The following is a 19,038-nucleotide window of genomic DNA, read 5'->3' as shown; positions in this document are numbered from 1 at the left end:
CCACAAGCGCGAGCAGTGACCGGTTCTTCTTACTCTTTTTCTCTTGTTAAACTTTTTAACTTCGCAGAGACCGAGGGAGGGGCTGAGGTTTGAGGCCAGCCGCGGGAAGAAAGACCTAGATGAGCCCGTAGACCCTAGGAGGTGGGGGCTCCTCTCTCCACGTCTCATCCCGAATGCATCTTGGAGAGAACAAGGAAAGGGTAGGAGCGGTCAGGTGAAGGCAGAGGGAAAGCCTGGGGTCCGATCTGTCCGTCCCGGATGCTGCAGATCCCTTGAAAAGTCAGGCCACCAAGCATTACAAGGTCAGAGACGCCACGCTGCCAGAGAAAAGAGAGGGGAGCCCCAGGACGGAAAACTTTTATTTGCTGTACACTCAAAAGACATTTCACGTTGTCACACCAGTCCACAGCTTGTGCGGGTGACCGCTCAAGCTCAGCTCTGGCCCTGATGCTGTCGCTGCTGATCGTCTTCCTCCTCTTCCTGGCCCTCTGGTGGGGGCGGGGGCGGCTCCTCCAGCCCTGAGGAGGGCGCTAGGAGCTCCCCGGTGGACCCTGCCAGGCGGAAGACCACGGGGATCTGGGCCAGGGCTGGGTTGGTCTCCTGCAAGCCCTGGATCCACTTCGCCAGTGTAGCTTGATCGTGGGCACCCGCCATGCATATGGCGAAGACAGGGCCTTCCTCCACTGTTGGGGGAAACAGGTGCTTAGAGTTTGTACAGTGGGGATTGGAGGAGCACCCCCAATGCCTGCACCCCTTCCAGGCCACAGGTGGGATGTTTCTTGTGCATCCAAGCCTTTGTACAAGATATCCCCTCTGCCTAGACTGCTAATCCCATGCTTCACCTGAGTGATGCCTTTCAACATTCCACCAAGAAGTCCTCCCCACAGCCTACCCGATGCTGGATGGTGTGCTCCTCCCTTGAGACCCCAAGAATGTAACTTAACGGGCTTGTTCCCCCACTGTCGAGAGCTGCTCAAGGGAGGGACCTGGCCTGTCCTGGTCACACTCAAGTAGCCAGCACAGAGATGCTCCATGATCAAGGGCTGACAGGCCTGGAGCCCCTGGGGAGTACGTGTGTGTGTGTGTGTGTGTGTGTGTGTGTGTGTGTGTACTTGGACGTCTACTGGGTCTGCATGTGGTAACTGGGCCAGATCTCAGCCTGGGTGCTACCCTTGCGCCCCAGAGGCCTCGTCATATCCGGTGTTGGGAACCTTGCCCAGCCCAGTTTTACCTTTATGGATGTCAAACTCGTAGTCATCCCAGCCGCTCCTCCCGTAGTCCAGGTGCAGCTGCATCGGGTAGTAGAGATTCCACTCCTCTGGAATTTCTTCTACTTCCTACCCCAGGGAGGCGGGTATAGTAGGGTCAGAGGCTCAGGATCTTGCAGCCAGGGGCAGCCTACCTCCCCAAACCAGGAGCTATCCCTTCCTCTTCCACCTGCCCCTCTGAGATGTCACAGGAGCCCCTGGCATGGTGCCAACACCGCCCCCCAGTATACCCATACCCACCACTCATGCTTTGGGCCCTTACCCTCTCCTCAGGGGGCAGCAAGTCAGCTCTGAGGATGTGATAATAGACACATTTGTTTCGAAGCCACAGGGAAAAGGGGCCCTCGACGAAGACAGGCCGGGCTGGGTTGTGGTGGGCCAAGGCAGCCTGCTGATCAGGAGTCTGGATTCCTGGTGTGGAGACACACAGCCCCAGGGGGCCCTGGCTGCTGGGCTCTGCCCAAAGGCCCCGGGGAGCCCACCCAGCAAGTCCGGTGAGAATCCAGTCACCCCATGCCAGAGCCTTACCTACAATGTGGGGCCCGGCGGGATCTGCTGCACCTGTGGAGTCTGTGGAAGAAGGCATCTGCAAGGAGGAGTAGGGGTAGAAGCTTGTGGCCCCCAGCCTCTATAGAAGAGCTGGGGAGAAAAATGGGGGAAGGGGATCCCAGCGAATTCAGGCCTTCTTTTGGCCTCCTACCCATCACTGAAGCCCATCCCTTCCTCACTTCTATCCAATGTGGCACGAGCCTAGAATCCTAGAGCCCGCCTCCCTGTGTTAAAATCCGGAATCTGCCATACAGGCTGTGGGACTGTGGTCAAGTCGATATAGCTGTGTGCCTCAGTTTCTCCAAAAAATGGAGATATAATAGCACTTAATTCAGGCGGTTCTAAAATGCCAAGAACATTGCCTGCCACATAGTAAATGCTCCGGCTTGTGAGGTTTTAAAAGGAGAAATAATTTCACATGCTCAGTATATTCCCAAGGAGACACAAAAAGCAAATCAGTGTTTCGCTTCTGTGGAGAACAGAGAGGAAAGGAAATCCCTTTTATATATTTCTGACTTTACATACTGTGGTGATTCAAAAACCCAAACAAATGAAATCTTTTTTCTAAAGATTTTATTTATTTGAGAGAGAGGGAGAGGGGCTGGGGGAGCACCAGGCAGAGGGAGAGGGAGAAGCGGGCTCTCCACTGAGCAGGGAGCCTGATGTGGGACTCAATTCCAAGACCCTGAGATCACGATCTGAGCTGAAGGCAGATGCTTAACCAACTAAGCCACCCAGGCGCCCCCAAATTAAAAAAAAAATGCACGTGTTGGGGCACCTAGGTGGCTCAGTCGGTTAAGCATTTGCCTTTGGCTCAGGTCCTGATCCCAGGGTCCTGGGATCAAATCCCACATGGGGTTCCTTGCTCAGCGGGGAGCCTGCTTCTCCCTCTGCCTGCTGCTCCCCCTGCCTGTGCTCTCTCTATGGATCTCTCTCTCTGACAAATAAATAAATAAAATTTGGGGCACCTGGGTGGCTCAGTGGGTTAAAGCCTCTGCCTTCAGCTCAGGTTGTGATCCCGTGGTCCTGGGATCGAGCCCCACATTGGGCTCTCTGCTCAGCGGGGGGCCTGCTTCTCCCTCTCTCTCTGCCTACTTGTGATCTCTGTCTGTCAAATAAATAAATAAAATCTTAAAAAATAAATAAATAAATAAATAAATAAAATCTTTTTAAAAATGCATATATTCTTTGATTGAAACATCTTAGAGTGGACAACTATCATCCATCCTTCCAAGTGAAGAAGAACCGAGATGAATTGTTGGGAACAGACACAGAACAGGCTCCCGGCCATATTCTTCAGTGAAAACAGCAAAAGACAAGGTGCATAACATGTATAAAATGCTGCGCCACTGGAGAAGCATTCTAAAGTATAAGTTCTTCAGAGGCAGAAAAAAGTATATGCTTACCTGACTGAGGCACTGAGGCACCCCAAAACTGGTTTTTCATTTTAAATTTCACATTATGGAGGTTGTTTTTTTTTTTTTTTCCCCACATTTGATTGTATATTTTTCTCTTCTCTTTTTCTTACACTAAAAATCTTGGTTCCTATTAATAGCAATACATTTACTTATCCATCAAACTACAGAAATAGTTTTGATATTACTGCTCACCATAATGCTATAGGATTAAGCTTAGGATTTCTCTACGGGTATGTTTGTTCTTCGAACGGAAACCACTAAGGAGGGGCTCTGAACAGCTGACTTGGGAGCACTTTTTGTCTCATTGATTATCCTATCACTTAGATATTTGGCCATATCCACTTGCTTCTGTTTGTCTTCAATTTTAGTGGAGTTCCCCTCCCCACTTTAATTAAAAAAAAAATACACATAAACATTTGCATAATTTAAAAGTCAATCCATATTAAATAGATGTCTCTCTTCCGCTCCTGTTCTCTCTATCCCATCTCCTCTGCCTACCCAGAGATGATAATTTCTACCCATTTCAGATTTATCTTTGCATTATTTATTTTTGTGAAAATAGGAAAATGGGGATATCCCTTTTTACTTCCTCTCCCTTCTCACACTGAAGGGAACTTACTGTATCACTGAACACACTTCAACTTTTCACTTGCTTTTTTTTTTTTAACCAGTCTAACTGAAGTGTTAGACTCTATGTAGGTAATGCCCTCCTGATGGACTCTTGGATTGTTCCCATTCTAAATCTAAGTGGTGCTGGTGATCGTTTTACCATGTTTTCAACCTTTCTGTACGTACTTTTCACAATGAGGGGAAACATACATACAAAGGCTCTATCTGCTTGCCAGTGCATAGGATCTTTTTGTTAGGAGACACAGGTGTGGTCACCCCTGGGGAAGGAGCCTGGGGACCAAAGGTCTAGGCTAAGAGACAACTCTTCACTGTGTGTTCTTGAGGACTCTTTGGCTTCTAAAGCTTTACTTTTCAAAATGAAGAAGTGAGTTAAAGACCACCTTTCCTCTGCAATGTGCTCCAGGCCAAGTCTCTGTCCTTTCTCACCTGGGCACCCCATTACCCCCTGTCCCTATCACTGGTCCTCTGCCCGCCCCCATCCAACACCACCCATGTGGCCACCAAAGGGTGCTTTTGAAACAGAAACTCCTTCCAGAAACATGACTCCCACCCCCATCCTTCCTGTTCTTAAAATTTCCTGGGGGCTCCCTCCCCACCAACCGGTTCAAATCACACTCTAGCTTGGTGCCTTCTTCTTGGTGCCCCTTCTCCCCCAGCCCAACTGCCTGCACTGGCAGGCAGCCCTTTCTGCATCTCCCAGCTGCCCTCTGAACCCCAGCCCACGCTGCTCCCACCGCCTAGAATGCTCTCCTCACCTCTCCTGTCCTGCTCGAGTACAGCTCGAGCTCTTCCGGGAAGCCCTCCTTTCACCTTGCCCCTTCTGGGCTCCCACAGCCCCCAGTGCTTCTCCATCTCAGAGCCAGCAGCTCTGAGAGAAACTGTTATCAGCCTATTATCAGCCTCCAGGACCACAGGCTCCTCCACGTGGTCTGGCATGAGTGGGGCCCCTAGGACCCTGTGCGGTGTGTGTGTCTGCATGTGTGTGTCCTAGTTCATTCAGTCATTCAACAAACAACCGCTGAGCTCAGTTTTGTGCCAGACCCTGTGCTGAGCCTTGGGAGACACAGGGGAAACTAAGTCATTGTGAATGAGCAACCAAACCAGGTGCCCAGTGCCTCAGCCAGGGTGGTCGGGAAGGGGATCCTGAGGAAGGGACGGCATAGCTGAGACCGGAAGAACATGAAGTCCCAGGGAGGAGTGGTCCCGGCAGAGGGAGCAGTGAGCACAAAGGCCTGAGAAGTAAATTGGCATAGAATGCTCGGGAACTGGGGCACCTGGGTGGCTTAGTCAGTTGAGCATCCAACTCTTGATTTTGGCTCAGGTCATGATCTCAGGGTCCTGGGATCGAGCCCGCATCAGGCTCCAAGCTCAGCGTGGGATCTGCTTGAGATTCTCTCTCTCCTTCTGCCCCTCCCTCACCCCCTCAAATGAATAAATTAAAAAAAAAAAAAAAAAAGGAAGGCTCAAGGACCAGAAAGGAAGACAGACGCCTAGAATACAGAGTGTGGGGAGAGGGGTAGGTGCAGGGGTCAGAGGTCAGAGTTCAGAGGTCAAGCTGCAGGGAGGAGTGAGGGCCATGGGAATCTCGTCAGGGCTCAGCCTGTCTCTGCACCATCGCTCAGGGTGCTTGAGGGGGCCGAGGCTGGGGTTGCAGCTGAGGGCGCGGCCAGGGGTGGATACCTGATAAATGGTGACGGTGGCGTTGAGGTTGGGCTCCATGTGCCGCAGGCCCAACGTGGCCAGGTCCACTGGGTCCTGGGGCAGGTCCCGGGGCACAGGGAAGGGGTTGATATTCTTGAAGCGGGAGAACCACAGCTTCATGCGCACGAACTTGAGCATGGGGTAACTTTTACGTCCAAATATCTGAAGCAGTAGGAACTCGGTCTCCTTGTTGGGCATCACGCCTGCGTGGGACAGAAGGAGACAGGGCGTCAGGCAGGCTGATAGGGAAGGGGAGACAGACATGAGAGACGGAGAGGGGCGGAGGACCAGGGAGAAGGAGGACCCCAACTCCCCACCCGAGCCTGCTGGCGTCACCGTGGTTCTCCATCTGTTCCAGGACGGCGACCCCACACTCCTGCTGCCGGGGGTAATGGATGAACATCCTCTGAAAGATGCTGCGAGGCCGGAAGACCTCCTTGGGAAAGACGTCGAGCAGCAGGTTGTAGACAGCCAGGTCCCGCTCGACGCCGAACTCCCGCATCTTGCGCAGGGCCAGGTAGATGAAGTCCACGTGACCCCGCTTGTGCACGTTATGCTGCCCGAAGTTCTGCACGGCGCGCACGAAGTCCGCCTTGTCGCGCGTCCCTTCCGGTGCCCGCTGGAACAGCTCCTCGTGGAAGGCCAGAGCCTTCGTGGGTCCCTTCTGGGGCTCGGGCGGGGGCGGGGCCGGCCACGAGTCGGAGCTACCGGCTGCGGTGGCGGCGGCGCCGCCGCAGTGCAGGCCTCGTCGGGCCTGGAGAGGCACCTGGGGACGGAGAACCGTGGCCTGAATGGGGTACCTCCCAGCCCCCCCCCTCCCCGGGAGGCTGCCGGGTTGGCTCTTTCCTGGGAAATGTGCCAATGGGCATCCCGAAGGGCCCCTGAGGAAGTGTGGTGCTGTGGGGACTAGACCAAGATCAGGTACCGTTACAAAGTATGAGAAAACAGGGAAACCCACACGGCAAACACACCCTCTGATGCAGGGATCCTGCCTGGGGTTTGTAACTCCCACAGCTATGGACAAGCTATCGTCATCTGGGCCAGATGACGTTTGTATGTCTGCTGTAGCGGTGGGAATAGCCTCAATGTGCATCCGCAAGGAGATGGTTAAGCACGTGGCCATGAACGTGGACAGAGGACACCTGCGTCTCTGACAGCCACCCAGGAGGGTCTTGAGTGACCCAGAACGAGCTCCCAGGTATAATATGAAATGAAAAAAAGCAGCGTGTGGAATGAAGTGCCCAGAGGGGTGAAAAAAAAAAAACAAACCCAAAACCCTCATCACATTATATATAATAGATCTTCATTATTTGTGGTCTTCCTGGTTGCAAATTTGCCTACTTGCTAAAATTGATTTGAAATCCCCAAGTCAATACTCTTAACACTTTCCTGGTCATTCACAGACACATGCAGTGTGGTGAAAAACTGGGAGTCGCCCAAGCCTGGTCATTTCCAGCTGAGATAGAGCACGGGGACACTCGGCTCTCCTGTTTCAGCTGGCACGCTGTCAACGTGTGTCCTTTTAGAGATTTTTTTTAAGTGCACGTTTTCCACATCTTTCTGTGGGTGATTTTTGCTGTGGAAAATGGCCCCCAAGCATAGTGCTGAAGGGCTGCCTCGTGGTCCTCCCTGCAAGAAGGCTCTGCTGTTCTTTACACAGAACACAGCATGTGGTCGAGAAGCTTCCTTCAGGTGTGACTTACAGTGCTGGGAGCTGGGAGGTCAATGTCCGTGAATCCACAGTTTACAGCCAACAAGATGTCTTTAAACAGAAACACATACACACACACAAACACAAACAAAAAAACCAGAAACACACACAGAGACGCACACATACAACGAGGTATGTATTGATGGGTTGATGACAATGTGAGCAGAGGCTCACGGGAACGTGCTCCGTATTTCCCTGGAAGCGACAGTTTGGTATTCACTAATTCCGTGTAGGCGGCCACTTTGTAAAATGTAACTATTGTGGGTAAGAGAATGACAGTATGCACATACATTTTTTGCTCCTGTAGAGTATGCCTGGGAGGAAATACATTGAGTGGGTAACACCTCTAGTCTCTAGACAGGAGAGCTAAGTGGCAGCCAAGCAAAGGAGGGACAGACCCCTGCTGGTGTAGCCCCAGAACTGCTGGGATTGCCTGCTGTAACCAGCTGTGTTGTCTATACAAAAGATACATTTCAGGGCGCCTGGGTGGCTCAGTTGGTTAAGCGATGCCTTCAGCTCAGGTCATGATCCTGGAGTTCCAGGATCAAGTCCCACATCGAGCTCCCAACTCCATGGGGAGTTTGCTTCTCCCTCTGACCTTCTCCTTGCTCATGCTCTCTCTCACTGTCTCTCTCTCAAATAAATAAACAAAATATATATTAAAAAAGATACATTTCAACAAATGAGTTTGAAAAAGAAAAATGTAGCTTTTGGAGTCAGCAGGAGTCTTGGGTTGATTGTCCTCTGCTAGGTGACACCCACATCCCACTTTGCTGCTCAGGCCTCAGTTTCCCTGCCTGTTACGATGGTGTTTCCCTTGGGCCAAGGAGACCTTGTTCCCCAGAGTGGGGAGTGGAGGCTCCTGGGGGCAAATCTGAGGGGCACCTATGACCAGCTGCCTGCTTTTTGTCCATAAAGTCTTACTCGGATCCAGCCAGACACATTCATGACGTCGAATCTGCGGTTGTATCTGTGCTCCAATGGCAGAGGCGAGTAGTTGTGACAGGGATTGTGTGGCTTGCAAAGCCAAAAATATTTACTCTCTCTTTAGGAAAATGTTTGCTAACCCCTGTATGGATAGTACGCTACCAAATTTCTTATTTTAAGTGAAACCGAATGTTTAAATTAAAATGGTTATACACAAGACATCTTTAAAAATACATGGCAAGGGGCACCTGGCCGGCTCAGTTGGTAGAGCATGCAACTCTTGATCTCAGGGTCGTGAGTTCAAGTCCAATATTGGGCATGGAGTCCACAAAAAAATTTTTTCTTTCTTTCTTTCTTTCTTTTTTTTTTTTTTTTTTTTGCGAAAAAGAGCTAATAGTTACTGGTTATTCTTCCAGGCATTATTCTTGAGCACTTTCTGAGTGTGAAGCTCATTTATTCTTTCCAAATGCCCACTGAGAGAGTGCTCTTAGTGTACCCATTTCACAGATGAGGAAACTGAGGCCTGGAGAGGTGAAATGGGATGTCTGGCGTCCCACAGCTGCTAAGTGACAGAGCTGAGATCAGAGTCCCCGTCCTTGGTCCCTCTGCTCTGCTGCCCCAACAGCCATCCCAGTGTCCTACTTACATAAGGTGATGTTAAAAAAAAAAAAAAAAAGTCCATTTAAAGCGAAATTGTAGGCAACTCATTCTGTGGGTGGTATGTGCATAGGTCAGAAATCAGAAAGGTAACTCTAGAATGCCCCAGGAGATCGTGTAAACAAAAAACATAGCACAGGGCTTGGCAGTGCTAAATAAGGGAGACCCAGGCATAGCCCGGAGACACTGGGGGTTCAGTTCCAGAGCCCCACAATGAAGCAAATGTCACAGTCAAGTGAGCCAAATGACCGTTTTGGCTTCCCAATGCATGGGACAGTTCGGTTTATACTACACTGTAGTCTACAGTGAGCAGGAACATTAAGTCTAAAAAAAAGGACAAGCCTCAATTAAAAACTACTTTCTTGCCAAAAAACGCTAACCAGCCTATCTGAGCTTTCAGCGGGTCATAACCACTGCTCACGGATCACCATAACATGCACGAGAATAATGAATAAGTTTGAAATATTGCAAGAATTACCAAAATGTGACACAGGCACGAAATGAGCGAATACGGTTGGGAAAGGGCACCAAGAGACGTGCTCGATGGAGGGCTGCCACAAACATTCAACTTGTAAAAACCAAAAACCAAGAAACCCTTGCATTATCTGTGAAGCACAATAAAACGAGGTCTGCCTGATTATTATTATCAGGCCGCCGCCATCACTGTTACGGCTGTCTATGCCCATCGATCGGCTTGGGCTGTCTGGTCACTCTGGGAAGGGAAGGAAGTTCAATGTTCTGCCCGTATTTTTACAAACAGATGCAGGAGTCACCCGCAGTCACCACTCAAATCTGCTTAGCTCCTGTACCCTCATTTCCAAATTCAACCCCTCTACCCACATGGGCAGCAGCGCTTCTTAAAATGAATAAGGCGTGTCCAGCTGGCCCTCAGAGCAGAGAGGTCAGCTGCTGTGAGCAGCTGCTGTGTGCAGGTTACCTGGGGGAAGGGGGCTCCCATGACGGTGGCCCCGCAGATGCCTCTCCAGCCCCGAGAGATGCCCCGGGCCAGCAGGAGGGCTTGGGCCCAGCTCATGCTGCTGCTTGTCAGACAACCACCTGGGCGAGAGAGAAAAGACAGCATCAGCCTGGCACCCCACCTGCTAGCAGAGATGAGACCCCTCATGTGCAGAGACCACGTTCCTGACGGCACAGCTAACTCACCAGCCCCCCTGGTCTCCGAATCCACAAGATGGACTTAAAATGGGTGTTACAGCCAAGGGTCCCTACTTTGTTGGGCTAATCCCTCCACTATCTGGAGGCATTTGCTTCTGCCATGGTCCCCCTCCCCACTGGATCTTTTTTCTTTTTTTTTTTTTTTTATGGGGTACCTCGGTGGCTCAGTCAGTTAAGCATCTGCCTTGGGCTCAGGTCATGATCTCATGGCTGGGTCCCACGTTGGGCTCACTGCTCAGTGGGGAGCCTACTTCTCCCTCCGCCCCTCCCCCTGCTCGGCTCTCTCTTTCTCTTATATAAAAAATATGAGAGAGAGAGAGAGCGCGAGAGAGAGCGTGAGCATGCACATATGCACGTGAGAGGGGGCAGGGCAGAGGGAGAAAATCTTAAGCAGGTTCCATGCCCAGTGTGGAGCCCAAGGCAGGGATTGATTTCATGAATCCTGAGATCATGACCTGAGCCGAAACCAAGAGTGAGATGCTTAGCCAACTGAGCCACCCAGGTGCCTCTGGATCTTTTTCTTTTCTTTCTTTCTTTTTTTTTTTTTTAAGATTTTATTTAGAGAGAGAGTTAGAGCACGAAAGGGGAGAGGGGAAGAGGGAGAAACAGACTCCCCACCAAGCTGGGAGCCTGATGCAGGACCCGATCCCTGGACTCAGAATCATGACCTGAGCTAAAGGCAGTTGCTTAACCAACTGAGCCACCCAGGAGCCCTCTTTTTTTTTTTTTTTAACAGTTTTATTTACATGTCCTATAGTTCACCTTTTCAAGTGTAAAATCCAGTGGTTTTTTAATATATTCACAGAGTCGTGCAACCATCACTTTAATCTAATTTTAGAACATTCTCCTCACCCCAAGAAGAAAACCTATACCCATCAGCAGTCCCTGTCATTTCCCCTCAGGCAACCACTAATCCAGTCTCTATAATTTGCCTACTCTGGGTAGTTCATAAAAACAGGGTCATACAACACATGCTCTTGTGGGACGAGCTCCTTTCACTTAGCAAGTGTTTCAGGCTTATTCACGTCGTAGCATGTATCAGACTTCATCTGTTTTAACTGGCAAAAAAATCCCATTATATGGCTATGACCATGTTTTATTTATCCATTCATCAATTGATAGACATTTGGGGTTCCCATTTTGTGACTATTATGACCAATGCTGCCATGAACACTTGTGTGGGAGTTTCCTTTGAACAGGTGCTTAAATGCCTCTTATATAGAGAGAAGTCAAATTATTGAGACATATGGTAATGCTGTTATCAAACATTTTGAGGAACTGCCAAACTGGTTTTTTTTTTTTTAATTTTAAGTAGCCTTCATGCCCACCATGAGGCTTGAACTCACAACCCCAGATCAAGAGTTGCACACTCTACCAACTGACACAGCCAGGCGCCCGCTGCCAAACTGTTCTCTTAGTTGGCCACACCACTTTACATTCTCACCAGCAGTGTATAAAGGTTCCAATTTCTCCATATCCTTGCCAATTCTTATCGTCTTTGTAATTAGATACACAAGTGGATGTGATTTTCTCATGGTTGGATTTATACTTCCCTAAAAACTGATGCTGAGTATCTTCTCATGTCCTTATTGGCCACTCTGTATCTTTTTTGGAGAAATGTGTATTTAGATCCTTTGGGCATTAAAAAAATTGGGCTCCTTAGCTTTTTATCATTGAGTTGTAAGTGTTCTTTATATACTCAGGATACTAACCCTTGTGAATTATAAATACTTTCTCCCATTCCTTAGGTCGTCTTTTCACTTTCTTGATGTTACTGTTTGTGGCACGAGTCTTACTCTGATGACATGCAATTTATGTTTTTTATAGCTAGGAGGTTGATGTTCTACCTAAAAAAACACTGCCAAGGCCAAGGTCATAAAGACTTATTCCTAGGTTGGGGTGACTGGATGGTGCAGTTCATTAGGCATCTGACTCTTGGTTTCAGCTCAGGTCATGATCTCAGGGTTGTTGAGACTGAGCCCCTGCATTGGGCTCTATGTCCGGTGTGGAGTCTGTTTGGGACTCCTCTCCCTTTCTCTCACAAATAATATAAATCTTAAAAAAAAAAAAAAAAAAGAGAGATTTACTCCTATTTTCTTTTAAGAGTTTAATAGCTTTAGCTCTTACTTTCAGTCCTATGATCCACCTTGAATGGTGTGAGAAAGGGATTTATTTCAAATGAATATCTAGTTGTCCTAGTACTATTTGTTGAAGAGACCATTCTTGCCCCGTTTGTCTTGGCATTTTTTTTTTTTTTTAGATTTTCTTTATTTATTTGAGAGACAGAGAGAGAGAATGAGAGAGAGCAAGCAAGAGGGGGGAAGGTCAGAGGAAGAAGCAGACCCCCTGCTGAGTAGGGAGCCTGATGCAGGATTCGATCCTGGGACTCCAGGATCATGGCCTGAGCCACCCAGGAGCCCTTGGCATTCTTTTTTATAATTAAGTTTTAAAATTTTAATTTCAGTACAGTTAACATGGTTATATTAGTTTCAGCTGTATAATAATGTGATTCAACAATTCTATATATTACTCAGTGCTCACCATGATAAGGGTACTCTTTTGTCTTGACATTCTTGCTGAAAATCAACTGATCATAAATATAAGAATTTAATTCTGGGCTCCCAGTTCCATTGATCTATATGTTGGGTCTTATGCCAGTACCACACTGTTTTTTGTTTTACTTTGTTTTTAAAGATTTTATTATCTGTCAGAGAAGAGAGAGAACAAGTAGGGGGCGCGGCAGGCAAAGGGAGAAGCAGACTCCCCTCTGACCAAGGAGCCCAATGCAGGACTCGATCCCAGGACCCCTGGAATCATGACCTTAGCTAAAGGCAAATGCTTAACCGACTGAGCCATTCATGCATCCCGGCACCACAGTGTTTTGATTATTATATTTTTGTAAATCTTATTTCATTTTAATTTTTTAAATTTATTTGACAGAGAGAGAGAGAGATCACAAGTAGGCAGAGAGAGGGGGGGAAGCAGGCTCCCTGATAAGCAGAGAGTCCGATGTGGGGCTCGATCCCAGGACCCTGAGATCATGACCTGAGCTGAAGGCAGAGGCCCAACCCACAGAGCCACCCAGGTGCCCCTATAGTTTTGTAAATTTTAAAATTTTGTAAATTTTTTCAATCAGGAACTATAAGTCCTCCAACTTTGTTTTTTGTTTTTTGTGCTTTTTTTAACAAAATTGTTTTGGCTATTCTGGGTCCCTTGAAATTACATATAAATTTTAGAATCAGCTGTCAATTTCTGCAAAAAGTCCGAGGGATTCCGATAGGGGTTGTATTGAGTCTACAGATCAATTTAGGGGATATTGGTATCTTTTTTTAATGGATTTTTTTAAAAGATTTTTTATTTATTTATTTGACAGACAGATCACAAGCAGGCAGAGAGGCAGGCAGAGAGAGAGAAGGAGGAGGCAGGCTCCCTGCTGAGCAGAGAACCCAATGCAGGGCTCGATCCCAGGACCCTGGGACCACGACCTGAGCCGAAGGCAGAGGCTTTAACCACTGAGCCACCCAGGCGCCCTAGGGGATATTGGTATCTTAATAGTATTTAGTCTTCTGATCTATGAACATGGGACACCTCTCCATTTATTTAGATCATCTTTAATTTCTCAACGTTTTAGTTTTCAGTATATGAGTCTTTTAGTTATTTTGTCCAATTTGTTCACATTTCATTCTTTTTTTAAAAGATTTATTTTTAAGTAATCTCTACATCCAACATGGGGCTTGAATTCACAACCCTGAGATCAAGAGTCATATGCTGTACCAACTGGGCCAGCCAGGTGCCCCTACTTCTGTTTCATTCTTTAGGAAGCTATTACATATGGAATTATTTTCTTAATTTCATTTCCACAATGTTCAGGGCCAGGTATAGGAAAACAATTTATTTTTATATATTTGGCTTTATATCCTGCAACCTTGCTGAACTCACTTATTAGTTCCAATAGGTTTTTATTACATTCTTTAGGATTTTCTACATATAAGATCACATCACCTGCAAATACAGTTTTACCTCTTCCTTTCCAAACTGGATGTCTTTTATTTATTCTCCTTTCCCAAGTGCCCTTGCTGGAACCTCTAGTGCAATGTTGAATAGAAATGACAAGAATTAATATCCTTTTCTTGTTCTTGATCTTAGGGGAAAGGCATCCAGTCTTTCATCCTTAAGTAAGATGTGACCTGTGGGTTTTTCATAAATGGGCTTTATAAGGTTAAAGAAATTCCCTTCCAGGGGCGCCTGGGTGGCTCAGTTGGTTGAGCGTCTGACTCTTGATTTCAGCTCAAGTTATGATCTCAGGGTTGTGGGACTGAGACCCACATCAGGCTCCATGCTCAGCATGGGGTCTGCTTGTCCCTCTGCCTCATGCTCTCTCTCTAGAATTAAAAAAAAATAAAAATCTTAAAAAAAAAAAAAAAGGAAAGTCCTAAAAAAAAAAAAGAAAGAAAGAAATTCCCTTCTATACCCAGATGTTGAATGTTCTCATCAGAAACAGTACTGGAGGGGCGCCTGGGTGGCTCAGTGGGTTAAAGCCTCTGCCTTCGGCTCAGGTCATGATCCCAGGGTCCTGGGATCGAGCCCCACATCGGGCTCTCTGCTCGCAGGGAGCCTGCTTCCTCCTCTCTCTCTGCCTGCCTCTCTGCCTATTTGTGATCTCTGTCTGTCAAATAAATAAATAAAATCTTAAAAAAAAAAAAAAAAAAGAAACAGTACTGGATTTTGTTAAGTACTTTTTGTTCCAAGTACTGAAACAATCATGTAGTTTTTGTCTTTTATTCTATTAATATGGTATATAACATTAACTGTTTTTCAGATTTCACAGTAATCTTGCATTTCTGGTTCAAATTCCACTTGGTCATGGTGTATAATCCTTTTTATATGTTGCTGACATTTGGTTTGCTAGTTATTTTGTTGAGGATTTTTACATCCATGCTCATAAGAGATAAAGGTCTGTAGTTTTGAGTGTCTGTGTGATTTGGTATCAGGGTCATACTGACCTCATAAAATGAGCTGGGAAGTGTCTGGATTATTATTATCATTTAAACTTTCTCTAGCATCTCCAATCTTGTCCCAAAGACTCCCTCCAGCTTCTACTCCACATCTCTGTTCCCTTTACAGCAAAGCTTCTCCCAACAGATATGTATACACTAGGCTTCCTCACTCTCTCCAGTTTGGCTGCTGCCCCAGCCACAACACTGGCACCATTTGTAAACGCCCCTTTTGCGTTTTACACTTATCAAAGCCGATGATTATTTCTCAGGCCTCATTTTGCTCAGTTTCTCAGAAGCATGCAGTATGGGCGAGGCCCTCCTCCCACCTTCTTGGCATTCTAGATTTTCTTCCTAGAACCCAGGCTGCTTCTCAGTCAGTCAGCAAGATCCACTTCCTTCTTTGAAGTCTGCAATGTCTGCAAACTTGAATGTGCAGATAAATCACCCAGGATCTTGTTAAAATCCAGATTTTGGGGGCATCTGGGTGGCTCCGCTGCTTAAGCACCTGCTTTTGGGGGTCCTGGGATCAAGCCCTGAGATGGGAGGGTCCTTGCTCAGTGGGGTGTCTGCTTCTCCCTCTCCCTCTGCTATTCCCTCCCTGCTTGTGCTTTCTCTCACTCTCTCTCCTGCTGTCAAATAAACAAATAAAATCTTTTTAAAAGAATGTAGACTTTGATCCAGCAAGTCTGGGGTAGAGCTAAAGACCCTGTACATCCAACAAGCTTCCAAATGATACTGATACTGCTGGTCTGGGGACCACACTTCGAGTAATAAAGCTGCAAAGAGTCCCACATTCTGGATATGTCTGCCTGCTACCCTGAGGTGTCTTTCAACTTGTTCCTCTATTCTCCATACTACTGTAGGCAGCACTAATGGTTCTCAAACTTTGTTCATATTAGATTCATCTAGGGAGATTTTAAAAATCCCCATGTCCAGGCCATATCCTGGATATAATAAATCCAAATATCTAAATCTAGGGCCCAGGCATCAGCATTTTAAAACACTCCAGGGGTGCCTGGGTGGCTCAGTGGGCTAAAGCCCCTGCCTTCGGCTCAGGTCATGATCCCAGGGTCCTGGAATCGAGTCCCACATCAGGCTCTCTGCTCAGCGAGGAGCCTGCTTCCCCGCCACCCCCCTGCCTGCCTCTCTGCCTACTTGTGAGCTCTGTGTCAAATAAATAAATAAAGTATTTTTAAAAATAAATAAATAAATAAATAAATAAATAAATAATGCATTCCACCAGCGCCTGCGTGGCTCAGTCAGTTAATCGTCCCCCTTTGGCTCATGCCATGATCTCATGGTTCTGGGATCGAGCCCCATGTAGGGCTCCCTGGTCAGCAGGGAGTCTGCTACTCCCTCTCCCTCTGCCCCCCCTTCGTGTGCTCTCTCAAATAAATAATCTTAAAAAAACAAACAAAACAAAAAAATAAAAACAAAAAACCAAGACACTCCGTTGACTCCAAAATGAATCTTCACTACTCAAAGTGTGTTCCAGGTACCAGCTATATTAACACTATCACTTAGGAGAGCAGAATCTCAGCCCTAACCCAGACCTCCTGAATCAGCATCCACATTTTAAGAAGAGTCCAGGTTTCTCATATGTGTGTTAAAGTCTCAGAAATGGTGATCTATGTGCTGACGGATTCCAAATGGTTATTTTTTTAAAAGATTTTATTTATTTATTGGAGAGAGAGAGAGTGAGAGTGAGCGAGAGAGAGCATGAGCCGGAGGGGAGGCAGAGGGAGAGGGAGAAGAAGACTCCCCATGAGCTGGAAAGCCCAATGTGGAGCTGGATCCCACAACCCTGGGACCATGACCTGAGCTGAAGGCAGACACTTAATGGACTGAGCCAGCCAGGTGCCCCGGATTCCAAATAGTTATTGCCAGTCCTGAGATCCAACCTCCATACCTAACTGCCACTTTGACATATACCTAGCCATCTCACACTTAATTTGCTCCAGAATGATATCCCTGCTTAAACTTGTTCCTCCACATTCTAGCCAATGACACCATTATTCCTAGTCATTCAGTCCACAAACCTAGGAGTCATTTCTGAGTCCACTATGCCCCTCATTCGCCCATTCAATCCACTGAGTAATCCTGATGAGTACTTCCAAATCCATCCCAAATCCATCCCAAATCCATCCCAAATCCATCTGCAAGCCACCGACCCAATCCATGATCTCTTTAATACCTACCCAGTCTTCCACCAGTCAATTTTCCCTGACATGGCCAGGAGGAGATTTTTAGAATGTAAACTAAATTCAGTGTTCTCTGCCTAAAGTTGCTAGTGTTATATCACACTTAAAATACTCAGACAGGGTCTACCCCTCCAAACCTAACTCTTTAAAAAAAAAAGGTGGGGGGGGTGCCTGGGTGGCTCAGTGGGTTAAGCCTCTGCCTTCGGCTCAGGTCATGATCTCAGCGTCCTGGGATGGAGCCCCGCATCGGGCTCTCTGCCAGTGGGGAGCCTGCTTCCCTTCCTCTCTCTCTCTGCCTGCCTCTCTGCCGACTTGTGATCTCTGTCAAATAAATCAATAAAATCTTAAAAAAAAAAAGATTTCATTTATTTATTTGAGAGAGAGAGAGAGAGCACAAGCAGGAGGAGGGGAAGAGGCAGAGGGAGAAGCATACTCCCCCAAGACCCAGGGAATTATGACCTGAGCCAAGGGCAGACACTTAAAGGACTGAGCCACCCAGGAGCCCTTAGGTACACTGTTTCTTAAACAAGCTAAGTTTATTCTAGTCTCAGAGCCTTTGCACTTGCTTTTCCCTCTGTTTGGAAATTTCTTCCCCCAGATCAGTCCATAGCTGTTTCTGGTCTTTCAGGTTTATATTTAAATGAGAGGCTTTCCCTGACCACAGCCCCACTCCCCATCTAAAGCCCCCATCACCCTGATGAATGCATTATTAGCAATTATTAACATCTGAAATCACCTGCTCCCTTTATTTCTGACTTAAGGTCTGGCTCCCCCAGCCGACCGGAGACTTTGTCTTCCTCATTGCTGTGTTTCCAGCAGCTGGACAGTGCCTGGAATGTGGTAGGTGCCTAACAAGTATCAGTGTAATGGCGGAGAACAGCTAAATTTCTACAAAATGTCTATGACCTGTAAGTCTGAACCCCGTGGCGGGGTGTACCTACAGCAGCTCTGAGGCTGGCTGTCAGGATTCTGGGTTCCTTGGGAGAAACGGACTGACGCGGGTTCGAATTCCGACCTAGCTCCCAACTTGCGGTGTGACTTCGGGAGAGGGCCTTAACCTCTCTGAGCTTCAACTGTCTCATCTGCAAAACAGGAGATTAGGGACGTGGGGAGGGGAGTACTCGGAGAGCGGCCTCTCCCAACACGTCCCCCCCCCGCATCTCAAAAGGTCATGGTACCCTGGCCCAGCAGCTGGGTCGCTCTGGGCCGCCCTACCCCCCTGCCCGCCCAGAACCGTCCGCCCAGGACCCAGCAGTTCGAGGTCGCCTCCCCACCGGCCACCTACATACTCACGCAGCAAGCCGCGGGCTCCGGACCCACTTAGTCTGGACTCTGGGCGCCGCCATTTTACATAGATTGCTTCCAGGTCACGGGCCACCAGGGAGACAGCAAATCGAGAACGCCGATTTAGAGAGGACCCGCCCCAAATGGAGGAGCACCAATAGAAAGGCAGAAAGACCTTGGTCCCGCCTCATACCGACCCAGGTCCCACCCCGATTAAGGCTGGGAAAAGAGTGACTGGGCCGACCCCGGCTGGGAGGCTGGACCGGTGAATGTGAGTGAGGGATGTAGTGTCTGGGTCCCTGGATTTGGACTTCTCTTCCCTTTGTGCAGCAAGCCTGTGATCCCGGATAAGCCCCTTGCCTTGGGTCATGGCGACACTGGAGATAGTGCAGCTGGCATCCTCCCCACTAGCTGTGGGAGCTGGGCAGTTGGGCAGAGGCGGTACTTGGGATTCACAATTGACCACAGCGCAGTGACCACTCCAGCCCATCCCTATGGCGTCTCCCCTCCCGTGGCTCGGCC

General features: G+C 48.0%; 1 protein-coding gene across 1 annotated transcript; it reads right to left on the bottom strand.

Moving 5' to 3' along the window:
• Positions 1-319: 319 nt before the first annotated feature.
• On the bottom strand, positions 320-18,310 carry ECSIT (ECSIT signaling integrator). Its single transcript, XM_080805076.1, has 8 exons — positions 18,174-18,310; positions 9,799-9,917; positions 5,903-6,332; positions 5,546-5,769; positions 1,797-1,854; positions 1,531-1,679; positions 1,232-1,337; positions 320-683 (listed from the first exon to the last, which is right to left on the bottom strand). Exons 2-8 carry the CDS (start codon positions 9,892-9,894, stop codon positions 433-435), a joined length of 1,314 nt encoding a protein of 437 aa, XP_080661202.1. The 5' UTR covers positions 9,895-9,917; positions 18,174-18,310; the 3' UTR covers positions 320-432.
• Positions 18,311-19,038: the final 728 nt, after the last annotated feature.

This window comes from Martes martes (assembly GCF_963455335.1).
Source record: "Martes martes genome assembly, chromosome: 1".
Classification (NCBI taxonomy): Eukaryota; Metazoa; Chordata; class Mammalia; order Carnivora; family Mustelidae; genus Martes; species Martes martes.
This window is presented reverse-complemented; position numbering and strand designations above follow the sequence as displayed.

Coding starts and splice junctions, on each gene's coding strand:
- ECSIT (XM_080805076.1), bottom strand. CDS start 9,894: ATGAGCTGGGCCCAAGCCCTCCTGCTGGCCCGGGGCATCTCTCGGGGC. Junction 5,770..5,902: donor GGAACAGATGGAGAACCACG/GTGACGCCAGCA, acceptor TGTCCCACGCAG/GCGTGATGCCCAACAAGGAG. Junction 684..1,231: donor CGAGTTTGACATCCATAAAG/GTAAAACTGGGC, acceptor TTCCCCCAACAG/TGGAGGAAGGCCCTGTCTTC.